The sequence below is a fragment of the Belonocnema kinseyi genome, chromosome 4 (assembly GCF_010883055.1).
Source record: "Belonocnema kinseyi isolate 2016_QV_RU_SX_M_011 chromosome 4, B_treatae_v1, whole genome shotgun sequence".
NCBI classification, from domain to species: domain Eukaryota; kingdom Metazoa; phylum Arthropoda; class Insecta; order Hymenoptera; family Cynipidae; genus Belonocnema; species Belonocnema kinseyi.
In genome coordinates, this window is record NC_046660.1 from 38,540,809 (window position 1) to 38,561,910 (window position 21,102).

Below are 21,102 nucleotides of genomic sequence, written 5' to 3' on the forward strand. Positions count from 1 at the left end.
ATGAACAGAATTGTTAATTATCAAATCAAAAGATGAATTTTCTATAAAAAAAAAGACAAATTTTCAACCAAAAATAGAATAGTCACATTTTCAGTAAAAAGAATAACTTTCAATCAAATCAAATAAATTTTGAATAAAATAGTTCAATATTCAACCAATCCGATGAATTTTTTATCAAATAGTTGAGTTTTTAATACAAAAGATTAAATTTTTCAACGAAAATAGTCTAGTTAAATTTTAGAGTAAAAGAAATTAATTTTCAACAATAAAAAAATTAGTTTTCAACAAACTAGTTCAATTTTCAACCAAAAAGATGAAGTTTCAACTAATGAGATTACTTTACTAGCTAAGAAACAAACAAATTTTCAACAAAGTAGTTGCATTTTTAAATAATACAGATAAATTTTCAACTTCAAATATAAAAATTAAAAATACGAAAATATGTCAAATATAAAAATTGAAACGGTTTAAGAAAGAAAAAACCGCAATGAGTCTACTTTAGCTGGCATTGTTTTGTATAATTTAAAAATATAATAGGTCAATTTTCAATGAAAAAAGTTTATTTTTAACAAAGAAAAACTAATTTTTAATCGAAGAAATAAATTTCTAACCAAAAAGATAAAATTTTAACCAAGAAGATCTATTTTCAAAAATGGAAAATTCAATTCTTACTAAGCAACTTGATTTTCTACCAGTGAGATTAATTTTTAATACATTATATGAATTTTTGACCACATATTTTAATTTTTAATAGAATTTTCAACCTAATAGTTAATATTTCAAACAAAAGAATGATTTTTTAACCATAAAGATCAATTAGTCACAAAGAAGATTAATATTTTACCACAAGCCGAATTGTCAACAACATACAGGTATTTTCAACTAAACATGCAATAGTTAAATTTTCAGTAAAATAATTGAATAAAAATAATTTTCAACAACAACAAAAATAATAATTCTCAACAAATTAGATAAATTTTCGGCCACACATTTGAATTTTTAAAGGAATTTTCAAGCTAATAGATAAATTTTTATCCAGAGAAATGAATTTTCAGCAAAATAAAGGAATTTTCAACTAAACATGAAATAGTTAAAATTTCAGTAAAAACTTAATTTTCAGTAAAATAGTAAAATTTAAAAAAAAATGTTTAATTAAAAGGATGTTTTTAACAAAAGAAAAAAAAACAAGTAATTGGATGAAAGATTTGAATTTTAAACCAAAAAAAGTTTAATTCATCCCAAAAAAGACGAATTTCCAACAAAATAGTTGATCCCTCAACCAAAATAGATGAATTTTCAATAGAAAGAACAACTTTTCTTTTAAACTGTTGAATTTTCAACATAATAATAAAATTAACTTCAACTCCAGTTTATCAAAAAATCCCCAACTCATCAGGTTTCCCCTTACATTCCCTAATCACTTCTTAAATTCCCCAACCTTCCCTAACTTCCAAAAATTCCCCGACCAATAGCATGCCCTCTTCAAGGAACTTGTGAGGATTTTGAAAAAAAGGCAATCGAAAAAAAAATAATAATCTACCATTTTTATCGTCAATAGAACTATCAACGAGCTCTTCTTTGGCAGGAAGAAAGTCTTTGGTATCGTTTAATTGGCCAGAGCTACTACCAGGTAGGACTTCGTCAAGAATTTCTTTCTTCACTTCCATCAAAGGCACTGTGTGTGATGTAATTGTACTCTGCGGCATCTGAGCTTGTAAACGACTCTGAGTATGAGTCGTCGTCTGAGGCACTGACGGTTGTATTGTACTAACAATCGGAGATTGTTGCTGCTGCTGTTGAATCGGAATCTGAGGTTTCGGCGCAACAGCTGGCTGAACCTCAGTCGCTACTGGTTGCGACGTTGGAGGTACCAAAGATTGTTGACTCTGGACCAGACTAGAAACTTCCGAACTGGCCAAAGCTGCCTTCAAAGCCATTGTCGAAACAACTGGCTTCGGTTGCATCATATGCCTCGAAACAGTCATTGGAGTTGAGACTCGCTGCTGTGCCTGCGAAACACTAGTTGCCAAATTCACCGACTCGGTCGTCGACACAACCTGAGACTGCGAGACAACACTCTCTTGTTGAGAATTTAAACTACTCTCCGAGATAGCTGGTGGCGTTGCGACCTGTTTCATGGTTGAATTCGCACTCGAAGTCATGATCCCCTGTTGATTGCCCGGCATCGACGACGAGAGATTCTTGATATGCTGATTGTGGACCTGCTGTTTCGCTAAACTTTCCAGAGATCGGGAAATCGACTGGACATTCAGAGAAGGAGTTGTCACTTGTGTTTGCTGCGGCTGATGCTGAGTTAATGGAGCTTTCGGCGGCTCCTCTTTGGGTGTTGTGCTCTGCATTTTGGTGGATGTCACTGCGTGTGACACAAACGAGGTTTCTTTCGTCAAGACCTGTTTGGTTGGAGGTGTTTTGTTCACTGGAGGTTCATTCAAAAGTGGAGGTAGTAAGGAAGACGGAGTTGGAGGCACAGGTCTTGCCAGTTGAGCTTCTAAGGATGGAACCAGGGGTAAACTTGGTCCTTGGCTTGTGGATGACGAGAGTGTTGTGGTTGCGCAAGCTGTGTTTTGTAAGAGTTGCTTCAGAAGAACGTTTTGCGACTCTTCTAGTCGGTGGGAGGTCGATCCAGGTTTGTTGATTTCCGAGTCTAGCCTCGAAGAAGGTGGTTTGTCATTCGAGAGCAGTTTTGATTGATGTCCATCAGAGTCTTTCTTGATTGTCGAGTTCGAAGGCAAGGCATCAGGCTCCGATTTTTTCCCGTCTATTGGTAAAGCCCCGGTTTTGTATTGCAATTCACCGGATGTTAGCTGATTGTGCAGTAGAGTTGGAGCTTGTGATAAGGTGGACTGCAAAATGCTTGTGGTGACATTCACTGAGTTTGAGGTTGCTGTAACCATTGGTGGAACAATTGTCCGAACACACTGCATCGACGAACTCACCTGCAAGAATAATTTATTAGGCATCAGCAAATAGAACAGTAGTTTTTATTTAGAAACTTCAATTTATAACTTGACCTAATATTTTTTTTCTAAACTTGAGAGAAATGAGTTTAAAATAATCTCTGTAAAGATTCTTATCAATTGGAATGTCAATATTGGTTTCTTATCTACGTTTGTACATTTTGTATACAATTTGAAGGCTTTTTTTAATTTGATCACAAAAAGCTTGATCCTTCTGTTACATTGTACTGAACAGAAAGTTCCTAAACCCTCAGATCTTACTGGGAGAATGAAAATAGCACGATTGAACGCTTAAACTGCTTGCGGCTCGAGCTCTTTATTTGAGAGTAAACATTATTCCTGTTATTTATAGTAGCAGCATTGCATTTTTTCCTATGCATTGTTTACATATACATTTTGAGAAAAACAAGTATGTACAGCTTGCATTGGCTGTGTTTACAGACGAATGTGACAAAATAAGTGGTTTTACCTAATTCAGTATTTTTATTTTGATAATCTGATTTCAAGAACAGGTATCGGACTTTGAATCGGTATATTGCATTGTCATTGTTAGAAAATTGAAATCGCTTATCACTTAATTCGAGGCGATTCAGATAGTCCAAATTAATTATTCCAAAGATTCTCTATTAATATTATTATAACTGGCAGTTTTACTAGGCGAGAGTTTTGAATAATTAACTTCGAAATATTACACTTGTTTTACTCACATAATTATCACCGTTTTGTACCATCACATTATTTGAATATTAATTTTGATGCAAGTATTTATTTTGACAGAGAAAAATAAGGTTTGTAGAGAAACGTCTGATATGTCTGGTTGGTTAAATAGAGAAAAAATATCTGAAGCACATGCGTAAATTAAACGACACCAGCGACGCGACGTGTGAATCAAAATTCTTAGATTAACTTTTTGAAATTTTTTATCAAGTATTTTCAATTATTTGAAATAAAAATATCTTCACTTTGATAATTATAGATATTGTTAATTAATGCAATATTGAACAATGAGTTTCCAATTAGTTATTTGGTGCGCTGTATTTATTAAGGTCAACAACAACAAATAAAAATAGAATCATAAACGGCCTAGAATTGAAATTTTGAATTTTGGGCCCCTTATAACGGGACAAATATTAGATTTAAAAACTCGTGATTCTCACTTTTTTTAAAATCTCCAAATTTAATTTTTTGTAATCTACATAATATCCTCAGTTTAAAAGAATTATGCAAGATTTCAATGTTTTCGGTTTTTTAGACTAAGATCAGAATTTTATAAGCAAAAAAAAACTAAAATTTCTTTTTAAAAAGCTTTACAAAAGATCCAAAATCGCACTCAGAATTTACATTTGAATTTTTTTTTAATTTTAGCAATTAAATGAAGTTTAAAAAATTCGAGATTCTCAGACTTTTCCATGAATCGCTAATCGTTTTTTTGTTTTTTGGAATAAACATAATGCACTCGATTTCCAAAAATCTTGTAAGACTTGAATTTTTTCAGTTTTTCTAGGACAAAATCTGATTTTTATAAAATGTATATAAAAATGAGATTTTAGTCTAAACGATAATCTGAAAATCGTGAAATTTTACAAGATGTTTAATGATTGGGCTTATTATGTAGATTACGAATTTTTGTACTTTTCAAATTGTACTATTATTTTTCGATGAATTTGTGAATTTTACACAGGTCATAAGAGATCAAAATTCAAACATTTTTATCTTATTATTATTAAGAAGAATTAATTTTCAACAAAAAGAGAATTAAATTTCAACCCAGAAAAAAAAGTTTCTACCAAAACAATGACCGACCATCAATAAAAAAGAACAAAGTTTTAATCCAAAAATAAGAATACTTAATCAAAAAGTTAAATTTTGGACCAAAAAATACGACTTTTTGACCAAATAACTACATTTTCAAGAAAAATTTCGATAAAACGATGACTTTTTAATAAAATAATTAAATTATTCATCCACACAGTCGAATTTTCAACAAAAAAATGAATTCTGAAGCAAAAATAGAATACTAAACTTTTCGATTGAAGAGAATCAATTTTCAACATAAAAATATGACTTTTATACTAAACGATTTTCAAACAGAAAAAACGAATTTTCTGTCGATAAAGACAAATTTTTAACTAAACTGTTAATTTTTGACAACAACAAAAAAAGACTTTTTAACAAAACATATCAGTTTTTAACCTATAAGTATAAATTTGCAATGAAATGACCGAATTTTCAATAAAAAAGATGAATTTTTAGCCCAAAAGGACAAATTATCAACAAAACAGTTGAATTTTTAATCAAAAAAGATTCCTTGTCAATAAAATGGTTGAATTTGAAAAAACAAAAATTAAATTTTAAACCAAGTAGTAGAATTTTCAACTAAAAAAGAGGAATTTTTAAAACAAAGAATATAATAGTAAACTTTTTAAATAAAAATAATAAATTTTCAACATAGAAAAATGATTTTTCTACTAAAAGATATATTTTCAATATAAAGGACAAATTTTCTATCTAAAAAGATGAATGATTGACAAAACCTTTGAATTATGATAAAAGAAAGATGACTTTTTGACAAAAAAGTTCAATTTTTAATATACAAAGTTAAATTTGGAACGAAATGTCCGAATTTTCAATTAAAAAAATATGTATTTTCAGTCAAAAAGGACAAATTATCAACAAAGCAGTTGAATTTTTAACAAAATAATCAACTTTTGAACCAAATAAAGTTTTGAACCAAAAGAGATTAATTTTGAAAAAAAAGAATAAACTTTTGAAATAAAAAAGAAAAAATTTTCAACCTTGAAAAATGATTTTTTTACTAAAAGATATATTTTCAATCTAAAAGGACGAATTTTCTATCTAAAAAGCCGAATATTTAACATAAACTTTTGAATTATGACAAAAGAAAGATGACTTTTTAACAAAAAAGTGGAATTTTTAACATGCAAAGATTGAATTTGCAACGGAATGTCCGAATTTTCCATTAAAAAAAAAGGATAAATTTTCAGTCCAAAAGAACAAACTTTCAACAAAACAGTTGAATTTTCGACCAAAAAAGATTCCCTGTCAATAAAACGGTTGAAATTTCAACAACAAAAAAATCAATTTTCAACCAAATAGTAGAATTTTCAACCAAAAGGAGAGGAATACTGAACAAAAAATATAATTGTAAGCTTTTTAAATAAAAATAATCAATTTTCAAAATAAAAAACTTATTTTTATACTAAAAGATATATTTTCAATATAAAGGACAAATTTTTTATCTAAAAAGACGAATGTTTAACAAAACTTTTGAATTATGACAAAAGAAAGATGACTTTTTCACAAAAAAGTTTAATTCTTAACATATAAAGATGGAATTTGGAACAAAACTACCAAATTTGCAATAAAAAGATGAATTTTCAGTGAAAAAGGACCAAACTTTCAACAAAACAGTTAAATTTTCAACAAATTAATGAACTTTTAACTCAAATAGTACAATTATAAACCAAAAGATATAAATTTTAAAGTTTCCAATTGAAAAAAATGATATTTCAGCTAAAATAGTTGAATTTTCTTATTATCATATAATATTTACATTCAAATTTAAGCGAAAGAACGAGAAAAAAGAGGGATATAAACTGAAACTTAAAAAAAAAAGAATTAGGAAAAAGAAAAGAAAAAAAAGAGTATAAAACCCTCCTCAATTAATTCTAAAAAAAAAAAAAAAAAAACTTTAAACTCACCGTTGAAGGAGCGACATTCACCAACATCCTCGAGGGCATCGGCGAGCAACTTGAGCTCACTTGTAGAATCGCCTGAACATTCTGGGTTCTCTGCATCGAAGCCGGTGGCATCACAGAACTCAGCAAATTGCTCGTATGCGTCAAATGTGTACTCGTTCTACCAGCCATTGTCGGTTTCGCCGAATTAGTGCCAGCCAGCATCGCATTCAGCATGGCATTCGACGTGATCGAAATTCCGGTTGGCCTCGGTGCCGCAGCACTCGAAGCTGCATGAAGAGAAATACTGCTCGACTGACTCTGCCCTCCTGCGCCACTCATCGTGACCCGCAGAAAATTCTCCGAAGGCAACGACTTTGCCAGATTCGAGACCATCGCAACACTCGCACTAGGTTCCTTCATCTGCTGAGCCGAACTCGTCGAATTCGAATTGCCATTCTCGGGCTTTCCATGCACCGCACTACTGCTACTGACAAAGGGACTCGTAGAGTGCAGTCGAATTCCCGGTCCGCCATGAACATTCAACGAGGTCAGAGGACCCGAAATACTGCTCGTCGTTGCTGTGTTGCCCGGTTTTGCTGGTCCAGTCGTCGAGGACGACACCATCGGCATAATACTTGCCGGGGACGTTGTCGAGTGACTTTGAGAATGATTGGCTTGATAGGAGGAGAGCAAATTCCTGAGTTGTTGCGAACCATTCTTGATGTTTTGTGCCAAATCCGAGGGTTTCGAGAGCGGCGAGTGATGGGAAACGGACGTTGTTGTACGCTGCAGTTGTGCAACAGTTCCGCCCATTGAATTAGAAGAGTCGCGCCTCTGAGGTTGCATTGTGCCCATTGAGGGCGAGGGACTCTCCCTTGATATCTGGGGAGAATTCCTCTCATTCACGACTTGACGCTCACTGTTTGAGTTACCCTGTTCCAGGTCGACAGACGAGTCCTGAAGAATATTGGCGGGTAGAGTTCCCGATGGAGTTGGAACTTGATAATGCATATTCGACTTCTGACTCTTATCCTTCTGTAGAATGTCTGCATTCGCCATTTCTGGCTTCACAGATATTATACCGTCTAATAGGTCGAGTATCTCGTCAGGAGTGTCGTCCATAAAGACTTTTTGCACCGAGTTCTTCCGCTGAAAGTGAGGTATTTCCTGGCGTTGTTCTCTAGCCAGAGAACTAGTGTCCATCGATTCATCCTTCGATTTTTCCTTCTCTTTCATCTCCGAATTATCATCCCGATTTGCATTGTCCATGGGCTCAGAATCGTTCTCTAAAATGTGGACAAGCGATTCATTATCCTCGGCAGATGGAGAAACTCGTCTACCTTGAAAAGCACTTTCCAGGGGATGATTCGATTCATCCTTTTTCGAATTCCTTTCACCATTCGTAATATGCTCGGCGGGATGGTGAAGAGCAGCGAGTTCTAATTCGAGTTCATCGGTGGTATTATGCGGATCTTTTTTCTCCTCGTTGTTCGTGTGTCGTTCAAATTTGGAATCCAGTTTTGCTGATTTATCTCCTTCACGCATCTCCTCGCAGTGTCGTTCTTTCTGTCTTTCCAGCTCTTTCTTCTCCTTTAAAACTTGAGAAGTTCCAGCTTTCGGATCCATCAGAGCTTTCAGAGCCGTGTCCCTCTTGGTTGCTTCGAGTAATGACATTTTCGGGCCGGAAAAGTTGGAAGAGGTTTGAAGATTAACCTGAATATTAGAAATTTTAGGATTGTCCGGCCTGATAACTCGCGATATATCCTCGATTGTCTTCTCTATTCCCGTCTTCATCGCCTCTTTCGGGGCCTCAGCTTTAAAATCTTTGACATAAGTCCCCTTCAGAGTTGCCTGAGTGAGTCGCGCGGCAATTTTTGCATCAGCGACTATAGTGCCCATTGATAATCCGGCACGAATTTCCGGCACTGGCTTGGGAGTTGGCTTTTCGAAACTCGTGTTTGTCACTGAGGCGACAAACTTGGGAAGAGGCGCAAAAGGATTGGCTCGGGTGACAATCGGAGCTTGAGAACGCACCTGTTCTGGCTCCTGATTCAACTTTGGTTTCTCGAGAATCGATTCCAGCACTTTGAACTCTTTCGCCTTCTCTGGTTTCGACTCCTTCGGCTTCTCCTCCTCCTTCTTCTCAATCACCAATTTCTCCGGCGATTTCACCTCCGATTTAGGTTCGGACACTTGGCGTTGAATCAAAGAAGCGACCGTGTGTTCCTCATGATCCGAAGATTCAGGAGTATCACTAGGAGCAAGACGTTTGCCCTCTATCGACATCAGAGATAAATTCAAATCCTTTTTACTTCTCACCTGCGAATGGAGATCTTCATCGCACAAATTGTGCTCTTCCACCTGACTTTCCGAAGACTCGAGTCCCAGGATCTGCATTTGGAGATTATGATTCTGAGCGCTGTCGTTGATAAGCGCATTGCTGAGAGAATCATTGCTGTCAATCAAGACCATGTCTTGCTCGAAAAGATCATTCAAACCGTACTCATTTTGATTGTCAGCAAGATTATCAGCTAGATTGTCCGCGAGAGGACACAAAACGTCCAGACTCGCACCACTAAACTGCTCCATATCATTTATGTCATTGATATCGTCATTGTCACCTTGTGCAGCCGAACTCAGTGTCACCTCGGAATTCACAACATTCTTGTCATCATCATAATCAGTCGTGTCCGGAATTGGTTCCAATTTATCATGCGGACTGCTGAGTGAACCATCAGCCAGCGAAGATGTCGTAGCCTTTGGTTCAAGTGTGAGCGGAGATGTTTGTGGAGGTGTATGAGAATCATCATCAAAATCGTTATAATCTGCACAGACTAACGAGTTTTTGAGAGAAGGCTTCCTGGGTAAAATAGCACCCAAATTGCCTTGGGGATTGGACTTTTCCTCGCTCAAAGTTGGCTCCGAAGTTTTTCCTTTGCTCGTCTCGGCTTTGGTTGACCACATGGGCGATCCACCTCTGAGACCCAACTTGAAATACCCAAATTTTCCGAAACACGTCGGCAGGGGCAGAGCATTGATTGGATTGTGGGGATTACCTCCACCTCTTGAATGCTCCATATTTTGATCTTGCTGCTGCTGCTGTTGTTGTTGCTGCTGTTGTTGTTGCTGTTGTTGTTGTTGCTGCTGCATTTGTTGTTGCATTTGATTTTGCTCATGATTCAGGGAATTCTGAGAGCCATAATTTCCAAGAGGCGTGTGCGGTGTCCTTGGAGTTCCGGGATTCTCGACACTCTGAGGTCTGTCCGGCATCCCTGGACTATTTCCAGTTGATTGTCGTCTCTGCATCTGCATTGGTGATCCACCCACCATTGGACTGCGAGGCATTGGCGAGTTGGGCGTCTGACAAGGCGGCGGATGATGGGTATTGTTCAGCTGATGTTGAAGCATCGGCGAGGTGGGTGGATGACTGTGAACCCTCGAGCCCATCGGACTCGGGGGCTGTGATGATTGGCTCAGTTGTTGCTGAAGCATGGGAGAACCCATGGCTTGTTGAACGGCAGGACTGCGAGCAAGTGGAGAACTTGGCGGCTGTCCGTAGCCCTGCATCTGTTGATGTAATTGGGGACTGGGAGAGTTGACTGGTTGGGGTACCATGGGCGAGGTGGGCGATTTTTGTATCATGTGCTGCTGTTGCTGCTGCTGGTGCTGCAACTGCAGAAATTGTTGCCTCTGCTGTTGAACAAGCCTCTCCTGTTGCTGAAGAAGCTGCTGTCTCTGCTGCATCATTTGCATGGTCTTCTGAGCGAGGACGTTTTGATTATCTTGCGATATGACCTCGTGCTGCTGTTGAATGATCTGTTGCCTCTGGAGCATTTGCTGATGCTGCTGTTGCGTCAAAATCGGTTGTGGCTGGGGCTGTGGACTTCCGAGCGGGGATCGTTGTCCATAGACTATCCCAGCTTGTAGTTGCATTCTCGGTCGTTGAGTTACTTCACCCATGGCGGGTGGACGGACAAAACGTTGTGTGATACCGTGCATTCGAATGTTCTGATCGCCCATGATTTGCTGGGGTGATCGTGCGTCGGTGGTAAAAGATCCTGGACTGGTGGTGAGTCTCCCGGTTATGACAGCTCGATGCTGAGGAGATGTCATTCTTGTAGCCGCGGGCACACAAATTCCGGGCGATGGCATCGGACCCGGACTGAAAGGATTCTCATCGCCCTGGGAGAGTGGAGTGCCAATTCTTGGGGATGGTTGCATGTTGTGGGGCGACATTGTTCCCGGATTGGCAGACTGTGAATTGCCGGGACTGTGCTGCAACATGGGAGGATTGGGACTATGTTGCACTAGTGAATTTGCGGGTGAGTGTTGAATCATGTTGGAGGAAGCACTTCCTGGACCTGGACTGTGCGAAACAAGCGCCGCGGGACTGCTCAGCGGAGAAGAATGTTGTGAGGGAGACATCATAGGTGAACAGGATTCGGTGTTTTGGGGTTGTAGCTTCTGCTGTTGCTTGCTATTATACTCCTGCACCAACATTCCATGCTGACGGGTCTGTTTTCGACTTGCGTCCAGGTGTTTCTGAAGTATTCCTTGCTCGGTCGTGACTCGCTGCAACTCGGCATTATCACTCTCGGATAATTCGTTGCACGATTTGCGTAGCACACGTTGTTTGCTATTCAGCGACTGAAATAACGTTTTGGTTATTAGTTAGATAATGAGATCATTTATGTTAATACAGGATCCCGGTTCACAAATATTTTGCATGGTCATTGAAATTTAAAAAATCGATATTATGACAAAAAAGTGGAAACTCTTGAATTTTGAACTTTTAAAACTGAAGTTTAAAAAAATGTTATATTCAAATGCTCAATAATTTACACGTGTAAAATGGAAGCCACCAACACTTTTCAGCTGAACAATTTTAAATTACATGCAGGTAAACTGGAAAATTGAAAATATAAATTTTTATAAATGATAGAGTTCAAAGATTCAGATTTGCTTCCAAAAATATCAATTCACGTTATCATTTTTAATTATTTAAACTGAAGAATCATTCAATGCATTAAAAAAATTTCGAAATTATATCAATTTAAGCTAGAAAATTTAAAAAAAGGATTACATTTTTTTAATAAATTGTACACTTCTTAAATTAAAAGTTATTATTATTTAAAATAGTTTAAAAATCCTTCAAATTCTATTTAAAAATCTTGAAATATTTACATGTTGTTTAACATTTGTTCAAATTCGTAATTATTTTAACATTTTCTTTATAACTTCTAAACATGTTTTAAAATAATTCGAACTTTTCATACAATTTTCCCTACTAATTTTTTAAAAAACCTGCCAAATTGAAAAATTTCATTAACGTTATCCAAATTCACTTATAATAATTTTGTAAATCTTTTCGAAATCTTTTTAAATCTTCTCTTCAAGTAAGTTTTTCGAAATAAAAATATCATTTTCAATTTTTTTAAAACATGTTTTTTATTCTTCTTTAACTTTTCGAAATTCCAAATAGTTTCTAAATTCTTTGTTCTACATCTGCCAAAATCTAAATTTAGTTTTTAAATTAGGCCGTGGACCATTTGCACCAAAATTTTTGTACGGATAGCCGGATTTTGTCGGTACACGTAGAAACTTCGTTTAAATTATTTGAAAACATTTCAAATTTTTAATTAATTTTGAATTTTTGACTATTTCCTGAACTTAGTCGATTTTTTCTAAGAAAAATAGTTGTTAAATTATTATTTATACATGGAAATTCAATAATTTGACTTAGAAATAAAATTTTTTTAAATAGAACTATCAAAATTGTAACGTTCAACGTTTATTTTATTTTTTTAGTTTAAAATATGTAATTTATAATTACTGATTTTAAATGAAAAATCTGATATTCCTAAATATGCGTTTACATTTGTTTAATAAGACTTTTAAATTTAAACAGTTCATTTTGTAACGTTAAAATCTGGAAATTCTAAAATCGTGAACAGATTTCGGATCGTCTTCTAGAATAAATTATTATTTACTTTTTAAATTATAAGATACAGTTCAATTTTATGAATCACTTATTAATTCATATTCCCATTTGATCAACTAAAAATATTTTTTTTATCAAAAATCTTGGATTTTACACGCTTCTAAATTTTAATTTTTTTTTAGATTTTAAAACTGAATTTTTAATTTTTTTTTTAAATTAAAATGAACGATTAAAAATATAAAATGGAAAATTTTTAAAGTGAAATATTATTTAATTCTGCACTATAAACTGAATAATATCAAACGAACAAATAACTGAATTTGGAAATAAAAAAAAATCAGTTATCAACCAAAAATGGAATAATTCAATTTTCAGTTTAAAAATGATTTTTCCACCGAAAATAAACCAGATTTATTTTTGTAACAAATTTAATTTTAATTTTAACCAAGTAGTTTTGTTTTCAACCAAAAAGATGAAATAATTACTCAAATTATCAATATTTAATTGCAAAACTTGAATTTTAAGCAAAAAATGGATTAATTTTTTAGCAAGAATAACGATTTTTCAAACAAATATATGCATTTTTCACAAAAATGTTGAATTTTTAACAACAAAAATACCAAATATTAACTAAATAATTAAATTTTCAACCAAACGAATGAATTTTTAACTAAAATGATTAATTTTTATCTGGAATCGATGAATCTTAAACAAAAAGATACATTTTTTGTAGAAAATATTTCAATTTTGAGCCAAGTTTTCCAGATGGAGTAGACAAATTGTTTATGTTAATACACAGTTCTACTCAAATCTTGGAAACAAATTTCCGGACAATTTCAACTTTTTTCAGGTATCTCAAGCTTTTTCCATGTATATTTTTTTAAAGTACAGAGCCATTAAAATATTTTTTTAAACAATCGACTCGGAATATGGATAGATTTTCACGAATTTATTATAAATAATGTGTTTATTTCAGCTTCTCTGTATTCAATTAAAATGTGTTAAAATAATTTAAAAAACTTAATTTAGCAATCAAAAATCTTAAATTATTAATTAAGAATGTTGCATGTTCAACAAGGTAGATCAATCTTTAGCCAAATGGTTGAATTTTCAATCAAAAAAATTAATTTTCTATAAACAAAAATTTCAACCAAACATGCATTGTCAAACAAATAGTTCAATTTTCATCTGAAAAAGATCGATTCTCAACGAAGTAGTTGAATCTTGTACTAGAATATTGAAGTTTTCAACCAAAAATGGAATAGTTTAAATTTCAGTTAAAAAATTCATTTTCCACAAAAAAAAACAAAGAAATTTTTAACCAAAGTGAAGAATTTTCAACAAAAATGATGAATATTTAACTGAAGTAGATGAATTTTTAACTAAAAAGATGAATTTTCGAACAAGAAAATTAATTTAATACCCAAGAAGACCAATTTTCCACAAAAACATGAATTCTTATCTTTGATCTTCAATTTTAATCTAAAAAGGATCAATTTTCAACAAAAAGTTGAATTTTTTACCAGAAAATATAAGTTTTCAACTAAAAATGGAATATTTAAATTTTCGGTTAAACAATTAATATTTAAAAAACAAAAAATAAAGAAATTTTGACCCAAAGAGAAGATTTATCAACTAAAAAGATAGATTTTCAAACAGGAAGTTTTAAAAGCAGAAGATGAATTTTCAAATAAAAAAGATGATTTTTTGACAAAATATTTAAATTTTTAACGCCATTAATAATTTTTCAACTAAAATTATGAATATTCAACTGAAATAGTTAAATTTTTAACCAAAAATATGAATTCTCAACCAAGAAGATTAATTTCTACCAAAAAAGACGAATTTTCAACTAAAAATGGGAGTAAAATTTTTAATGAAAAAAATTTATTTTTAAACAAAGGAGATGAATTATTTTAAAAACAAAACAAAAACGTATTACAAAAAAAGTATGTATTTGCATTTTCAAACAAATTAAAAATTTTTTAACCAAAAATATGAATTTTCAATTAAAATAATAAATTTTTGACTAGAATAATTGAATTTTCAGTCAAAGAGAAAAAACACAAAACTTTTCAACATGAATTGAATTTTCAACTAAGAAAGATTTTTCAATCAAGAAAGAGAGAAAAAAGTGCAAAAAACTATTTAATTATCAAGCAAAAAGATGAATTTCCAAACAGAAAATTAATTTTCTACCAAAACGAATTAATTTTCAACAAATTATATAAATTTGTAACCAGATACTACAATTTTAAACTAAAAAGGTTAATTTTCACCTACAAATAGAAGTGTTAAATTTTTAGTTCAAATATAAGAGAACGATTTTTTAACAAGAACCATTTTTATAAAATTTTATATTGCAAATAATAAAAAATTAAGCACGCTCTTGAAAAGTTCCCTGAATAAAAAAAAATCTTCGACCAAATAGTTAAATTTTCAATCAAACGAATTAATTTCCAACTAAAATGATTCATTTTTATCTGGAATCGATTAATTTTAAACAAAAAGATGTTTTTTTAAGTAAATATTTCAATTTTGAACCAAGTAGTTTTATTTTTTTACAAAAAATATGAATTTTATACCACAAAGATGATTTTTCAACAAAATACAAGAATTCTCAACGAAATATTTGCATTATCAAATACAAATAATGTAATAGAAAAAAATAAAAAAATATGACGCTCTTGAAAAGTTCCCAGACTTTTAAAAAAAGTCTCCGCCATTTCCAGGTTTTTCCCGATATAAAAAAAACTCCTTGACAATTCCAGGTTTTCCAGATATTCCAGTTAGGATAGACACTGTCTAATAATAACATCACTTTCCAAAAAATAATACCTTTTTGAGCTTGCGAAGCTTCTGCACTTCCGTCTCGTAATATTTGAGCTGTTGCGCTAATATTTGATTCTGATGATTTAGCCACTGTTCGTACTGCAACTGAATCTGTCGATCCTGTTCAGTGACAATGTTCTCGGGCGGTGCGGGAGGAGCCGGAAGTTGAGGAATACTAAAAGTCACAATGCGCGCTGAAAAAGGAAAGAAAAAAAAAACAAAAAGGGTAGACATTAAGCATCCGCCTGAATAGAGGAAACTCAAGTTTTGAGGTAAAGCACTAACGTTCGGGTGGTGTTTGCGTGGAGATCGGTTGTCTAGCGGCTTGGACAGATAATTTGCTAGGATCAGGTGTTGCTGGAGACCAGTTTGTACCTGGGGCTGATGGAGGTCGTGGAGCGCAACCTGGCCTTATGGAAGGAACGCCACCAGCGACAGTTGGAATTCCTTGAGGAGGTGATGCCAACGCCTCTGCCCTGAGCCTCTCAAATTCACTGTCGCTCAAAAGAGCACCACTAGGTGTCGTCGTATCGGCTTGCTGCTGCTGGTGCTGCTTTTCCTGTTCACGCTTCTCTTGTTCCAAGAGTTCCTCCAGCAATAACGGTTGCTCCTGTGAACACGACTGCTGACAGTTAGTATCAGTCCCGAATACATTCTACTTATTATCAATGTGCAGTTTTGACAAACAAATCACTGAAAGGCTTGCACTGGGAAGATAATGGAAAACAAAAGGCATGCTGAAGCTTCATTTCATCACGAGATATCCAAACGAGCTATGATAATTTTCATTTTTATAGGTATGGTCGAGGGGTTTACCATTAGAAATTAGGGTTACACACGTTCCTAAACAATTTTATTCTACATAAAATATATTGTACGCAAGTTTACTGATCATATTTTTCCTACACAAAACTTTTTCTATACATAAAATATTTCCTACACATAATTTAATACTGTTATATTTTTCTTACATAAAACTTTTTCTACACAAAATATTTCCTACACAGAATTTAATACTGTTATATTTTTCATAATCAAAAATTTTTACACCAAATTTTTCCTACATAAAATTTTTTCTACATAGAAGATTTCCTACATATAATTTTATATTGTTTAATACTATTATTTTTCCTATACAAAATATTTTTTACACAAAATTAAATAGTAATAACATTTTATTCTAATATTTCAATAAATTAATTGAAAAAACTGATTTATCAGTTATTACCTTAGCATTTATTAAATTAGTTGAATGTTTACTCTTTCAGATGCATAGAAGTGTCGTTCATTTTAAAACCAACTGTTGAAAAAAATCGTTTTAAAAATACAAAATTTACTTTTTCCAAAAAATCATTTATTAGTTTCTTTAAACTTATTTTTCTAATGATTTCATGAGGATTTTATAAAATTAATTTTTTATTTTTGAGCTTTCTGTTTATTTCGAAATTTGTTTCTGGTGTTTCACTAAGATATACGTACTTTAAGTTATTTAGAGTGTACAAGATCAATCTTAAAAATAAATTTTATATGGCTCTTACATAGTTATAATCGCAAAAGTTTTCTTGAGAAAAAAATTCATATATTCTAAAATTTCGCATTAAACAATATAGTTACAGTGATATTAAGTATTGGCGATACAGGCGCTATAAAATAAAAAACGGTAAAAAATATTATCGCAATTAGATTGTCTAAAACCAAAAATTTTAATGTTTTTCCAAAAGAGGCGAGATACGTAAAAACTCTAATAGTAGAATTAGTTAGGACTTTTTTATTACACATTATTAAAGAATGTTATATAGAATATATTTTGTGCAGTAAAAATATTACACATAATATTTTTTGTACAGTGTTTAGAGACTATCTTGATAATAAAATATTACTATTTAATTCTGTATAGAATATACATATTTTGTGTTGGAAAAAAATAATAATATTAAACAATATAAAATTATGTTTAGGAAATCTTTTGCGTAGAAAAAATTTTGTATAGGAAAAAAAAAGTATTTTACAATATGAAATTCTATGTTGAAAACATTTTGTGTAGTTTTTGTGTAGACAAAGTTTTGTGTAGAAAAAAATTGATCAGTATACTTGTGTACAATATATTTTGTGTAGAATAAAATTGTGTAGAAACAGCGTTTTCCCTACAAATTGCAGGGTGTCTAGTCAAATCCTGGAAAAAAATTCCCTGACAATTCCAAGGGTTTTTTTTCCCAGATATTACAGATTTTTCCAGGTATCATTTTTTACAGTACTATATAGTTCAATTATCAGTTAAAAAAATAATTTTCCACGAATAAAAACAATTTTTTTTAATGATGAATTTGTAACTAAAATAATAAATATTCAACGGGAAAATATTAATTTTAAAACAAAAAATGAATTTTGGAGAAGAGTTTATCTTGAAAAAAAATTCATTTTCAGCTAAAATGAATACTTAAATTTTAAATAAAAAAAATTAATTTTTAAACACCAATATTAATTTTCAAACCAGAAGATTAATTTTCTTTAAAAAAAAACGATTTTTTAACCAATTATATGAATTTCCAAAAAAATAGTTAGATTTTCAACTACAAAATATCAATTTTCAATCAAAAAGTTTAATTTCCACTAAAAAGATAAAATTTTAACCGAACTAGTGAATTTTTAAATAAAATGATAAATCTTCGAGTGAAATAGTTCATCATTAATTTAAACAGTTGAAATGATAAATCTTCAACTGGAATAGTTGAAAATTAATCCAGAATTATTAATTTTTTACAAAGATGATTATTTTCTACCAAAAAGACGAATTTTCAACTAAAAAATATACTTTTTAACCAAACTTACAGTTTTAATTATTGAACCAATAAATTAAAAAAAATAGTTGTAATTTCAAATAAAGTGATGAAGTCTCAACTAAAAGGATGAATTTTTAACTGAAATAGTTAAATTTTAAATTAAAAAAATGACATTAAAACTGAGATGATTAATCTTTATCTGGAATTAATGAGTTTTTAATTAAAAAGATGAATTTTCAAGCAAGAAGATTAATTTCTATAAAAAGCACGCAATTTCTACTAAAATAGATAATTTTTCAATCAAAAATTAAATAGTTAAAATTTTTGTTTAAAAATTGATATGAATTTGATATGATATGATGAAATTAAATATTCAATTTAAATAGTTAGATTTTCAGTTGAATTTTTTTTTATTCAATAGTTAAAGTTTTAACAGGAATAGTTAAATTTTCAGTAATACAAATTAATTATCAGGCAAAGAAAAAACGAACTTTGAACCAGAAAGATGAATTTTCAATTCAAGTGATTAATCCCAGCGGTAAAATTTATTTTTAATAAAAAAATTTACCTTTCAACCAAGGAATGAAATTTGTATTCCAAAAAATATGAATTCCCAACGAAGAATGTAGTAATTAAAACTACACAAACAAACGGTTGAATTTTCAAGCAAAAAGATGATAACTTAAACAAGAAGATTAATATTTTATACCATTAGAGAACAAATTTTCAACAAAATACATGAATTTTCAACCGGAAAGTTGAATTTTCAACTGAAAACGATCAATTAACAAAATTGTTAAATACAGTAATATAAAGCTACTTTTACAAATAAAGAATCATTGCTTTCAAGTTTAGATTTTAATTAAGAAAAAAATATGCACGCTTTCGAAAAAATTCCCTGATTTAAGAAGAAATCCCTGATATTTTCAGATTTTTCCTGAAATATGAAAGTTTCCTGAAAAATCATAGGTTTTCGAGGCTTTCCAGGTAGACGGAGACGCCCTGAATTATGATGTACACCACAATTCAAAAGACTTTGAAGAATTAAAATGATTCAGAAGACTTTGAAATAATTAAAAAGACTTCAGAAGCATATGTATACCTAAATTCGTCACTGGCTAACCCCTCGGTCATGGCCAATTGATATGAACCTTTGAAAATAAAATTCTGGATTTGTCTTTAGAAAGTTCTGTTCTATAATTTACTACTCTTGATTTTCTGCAAATGTAATCGTCGTTGCCAGTTTTCGTTAAAAGTGGGTCGATAATTAAATATTTAGTCAAGCCATTTAAGTTTATAACTAAACATCAAAAGAAAAACACACTCAACAATCTAAAGTATCAAAGGTTTTTTCATCTTCAAAACAATATATTTTTTTTAATGAAAACACTGTTGCTCACCAAAAATGGGAATGTCTGAAAAAATAGACAGACGTATAAATTGGTTATTATTTTATAAGGCGGTAATTATTTATAAATATTGTGAGTACAATTAATGATTTAGATGTCTACTGCTCAATATCTTTTGACCGATAAAAAAGTTGATAAATGTATCATTATCAATAAAAAGGTCTTTCATTAGTGATGATGAAAAGAATCGGAAGATTTAAAGCCAGAATAGTATATTGTGTAACAAGTGCGAGAAGTTGTATAGCTTCTCGAACGTGTCACACACGATATTTTTTGCAAAAAGTGCAGGAAAATGGCGACATTCCATCTCAGGGAGGCTGCAGAACTTCATTTGCAAAATTTCATGATTCTTCATTTTCCCTGGCCATCAATATTTAAAGACCAAACTTCTAATCTTGTAACATTTTTGGTATCGAATCTTGTATAACTGGAATAAAACAAATTTAAACTTGCAATGTATTACTCTCAAAGTCTCCACATCCTAACTTACTTTAAAAAAGTAAAATTTATATTTCAAAGCATTCAAAAGAATTCGATATCATTTATGGTGAATTTTAACAAATTCATGATAAATTCATAAGACTTAAAAAAACAATCAAGAAATAAAAAGAAATAAAAATTCGATGAAATTCAGAAAAAATCATGGTGCATGTAAAAAAAATTCATGCGAATCGAAAACAATTGAAAAATATGAAAAAATTAATTGAATTCAGGATGATAAAATAATTTTTTTTTATCGACTAAATTGAGTAGAATTGAGTAAAATTCCAAAGAATTCAAACACATTAAAAATAATTCAGGATGAAGCAATAAGAAGTTAGAGTGAACTAGAAATTAGTTCAATTTTTCTAATTCATTTAAATCTTTAAACCCTACGAAATCCCTTACATTTTGTGAATACATTTTTTCAAATCCTTTAAAAAATTATAAAACATCATGAAATACTATGTAATGTAATGTAAATACTATTGTAATGGATTTTCCATTACAATATTTTAGATGCGTCATGTAAAATCGTTCCATATCTTCCCAAATTCCAGGAAATTCTTTACAACTGCATGAAAATGTTTTTAAATCCTTAAAATCATTTGAATCCTTGGAAAACCCTTCAAATTATTTTAATCGATTGCAGTGAAATATTTAAATATACTCCAAAATGTTTCAAATCATTTCATATCTTTTGAAAACCCTTGACAATTTTCATACCCCTTGAAAATTACTTGGAATTTATAAAAGTACTTTAAAATCTTTTAAATTCTCTGGAATAACTTTAAATTATGGAAATATATTTAAAATACCCTAAGATATTTAAAATCCTTAAATTCTTTTATAATCCTTTGGATTTTTTTTAAGTTTTTGAAAATACGAGGGTAGTTCAATAAGTCCTTAGAATGACCAACAGATGGCGCGCGAATCGCTCCAAATCATCTGTTTTCAGTCAGCATCACTCCCGACTAGATA

The 21,102-nt window shown here is 31.6% G+C and overlaps 1 protein-coding gene across 3 annotated transcripts in view; it reads right to left on the minus strand.

Annotated features, from left to right (window-relative positions):
* LOC117171274 (histone-lysine N-methyltransferase 2C-like) overlaps positions 1 to 21,102 on the minus strand; it is a 166,826-nt gene that overhangs the window by 37,260 nt on the left and 108,464 nt on the right. For 2 of the 3 annotated variants that reach the window (XM_033358411.1, XM_033358413.1), the window contains 4 exons: positions 15,738 to 16,062; positions 15,459 to 15,646; positions 6,701 to 11,326; positions 1,541 to 2,957 (listed from right to left, as the gene is read on the minus strand). In XM_033358411.1, the coding sequence (XP_033214302.1) occupies positions 1,541 to 2,957; positions 6,701 to 11,326; positions 15,459 to 15,646; positions 15,738 to 16,062 (6,556 nt within the window). Of the gene's footprint in view, positions 1 to 1,540; positions 2,958 to 6,700; positions 11,327 to 15,458; positions 15,647 to 15,737; positions 16,075 to 21,102 lie in introns of all 3 variants that reach the window. The other variant, XM_033358412.1, reaches the window with a different exon arrangement.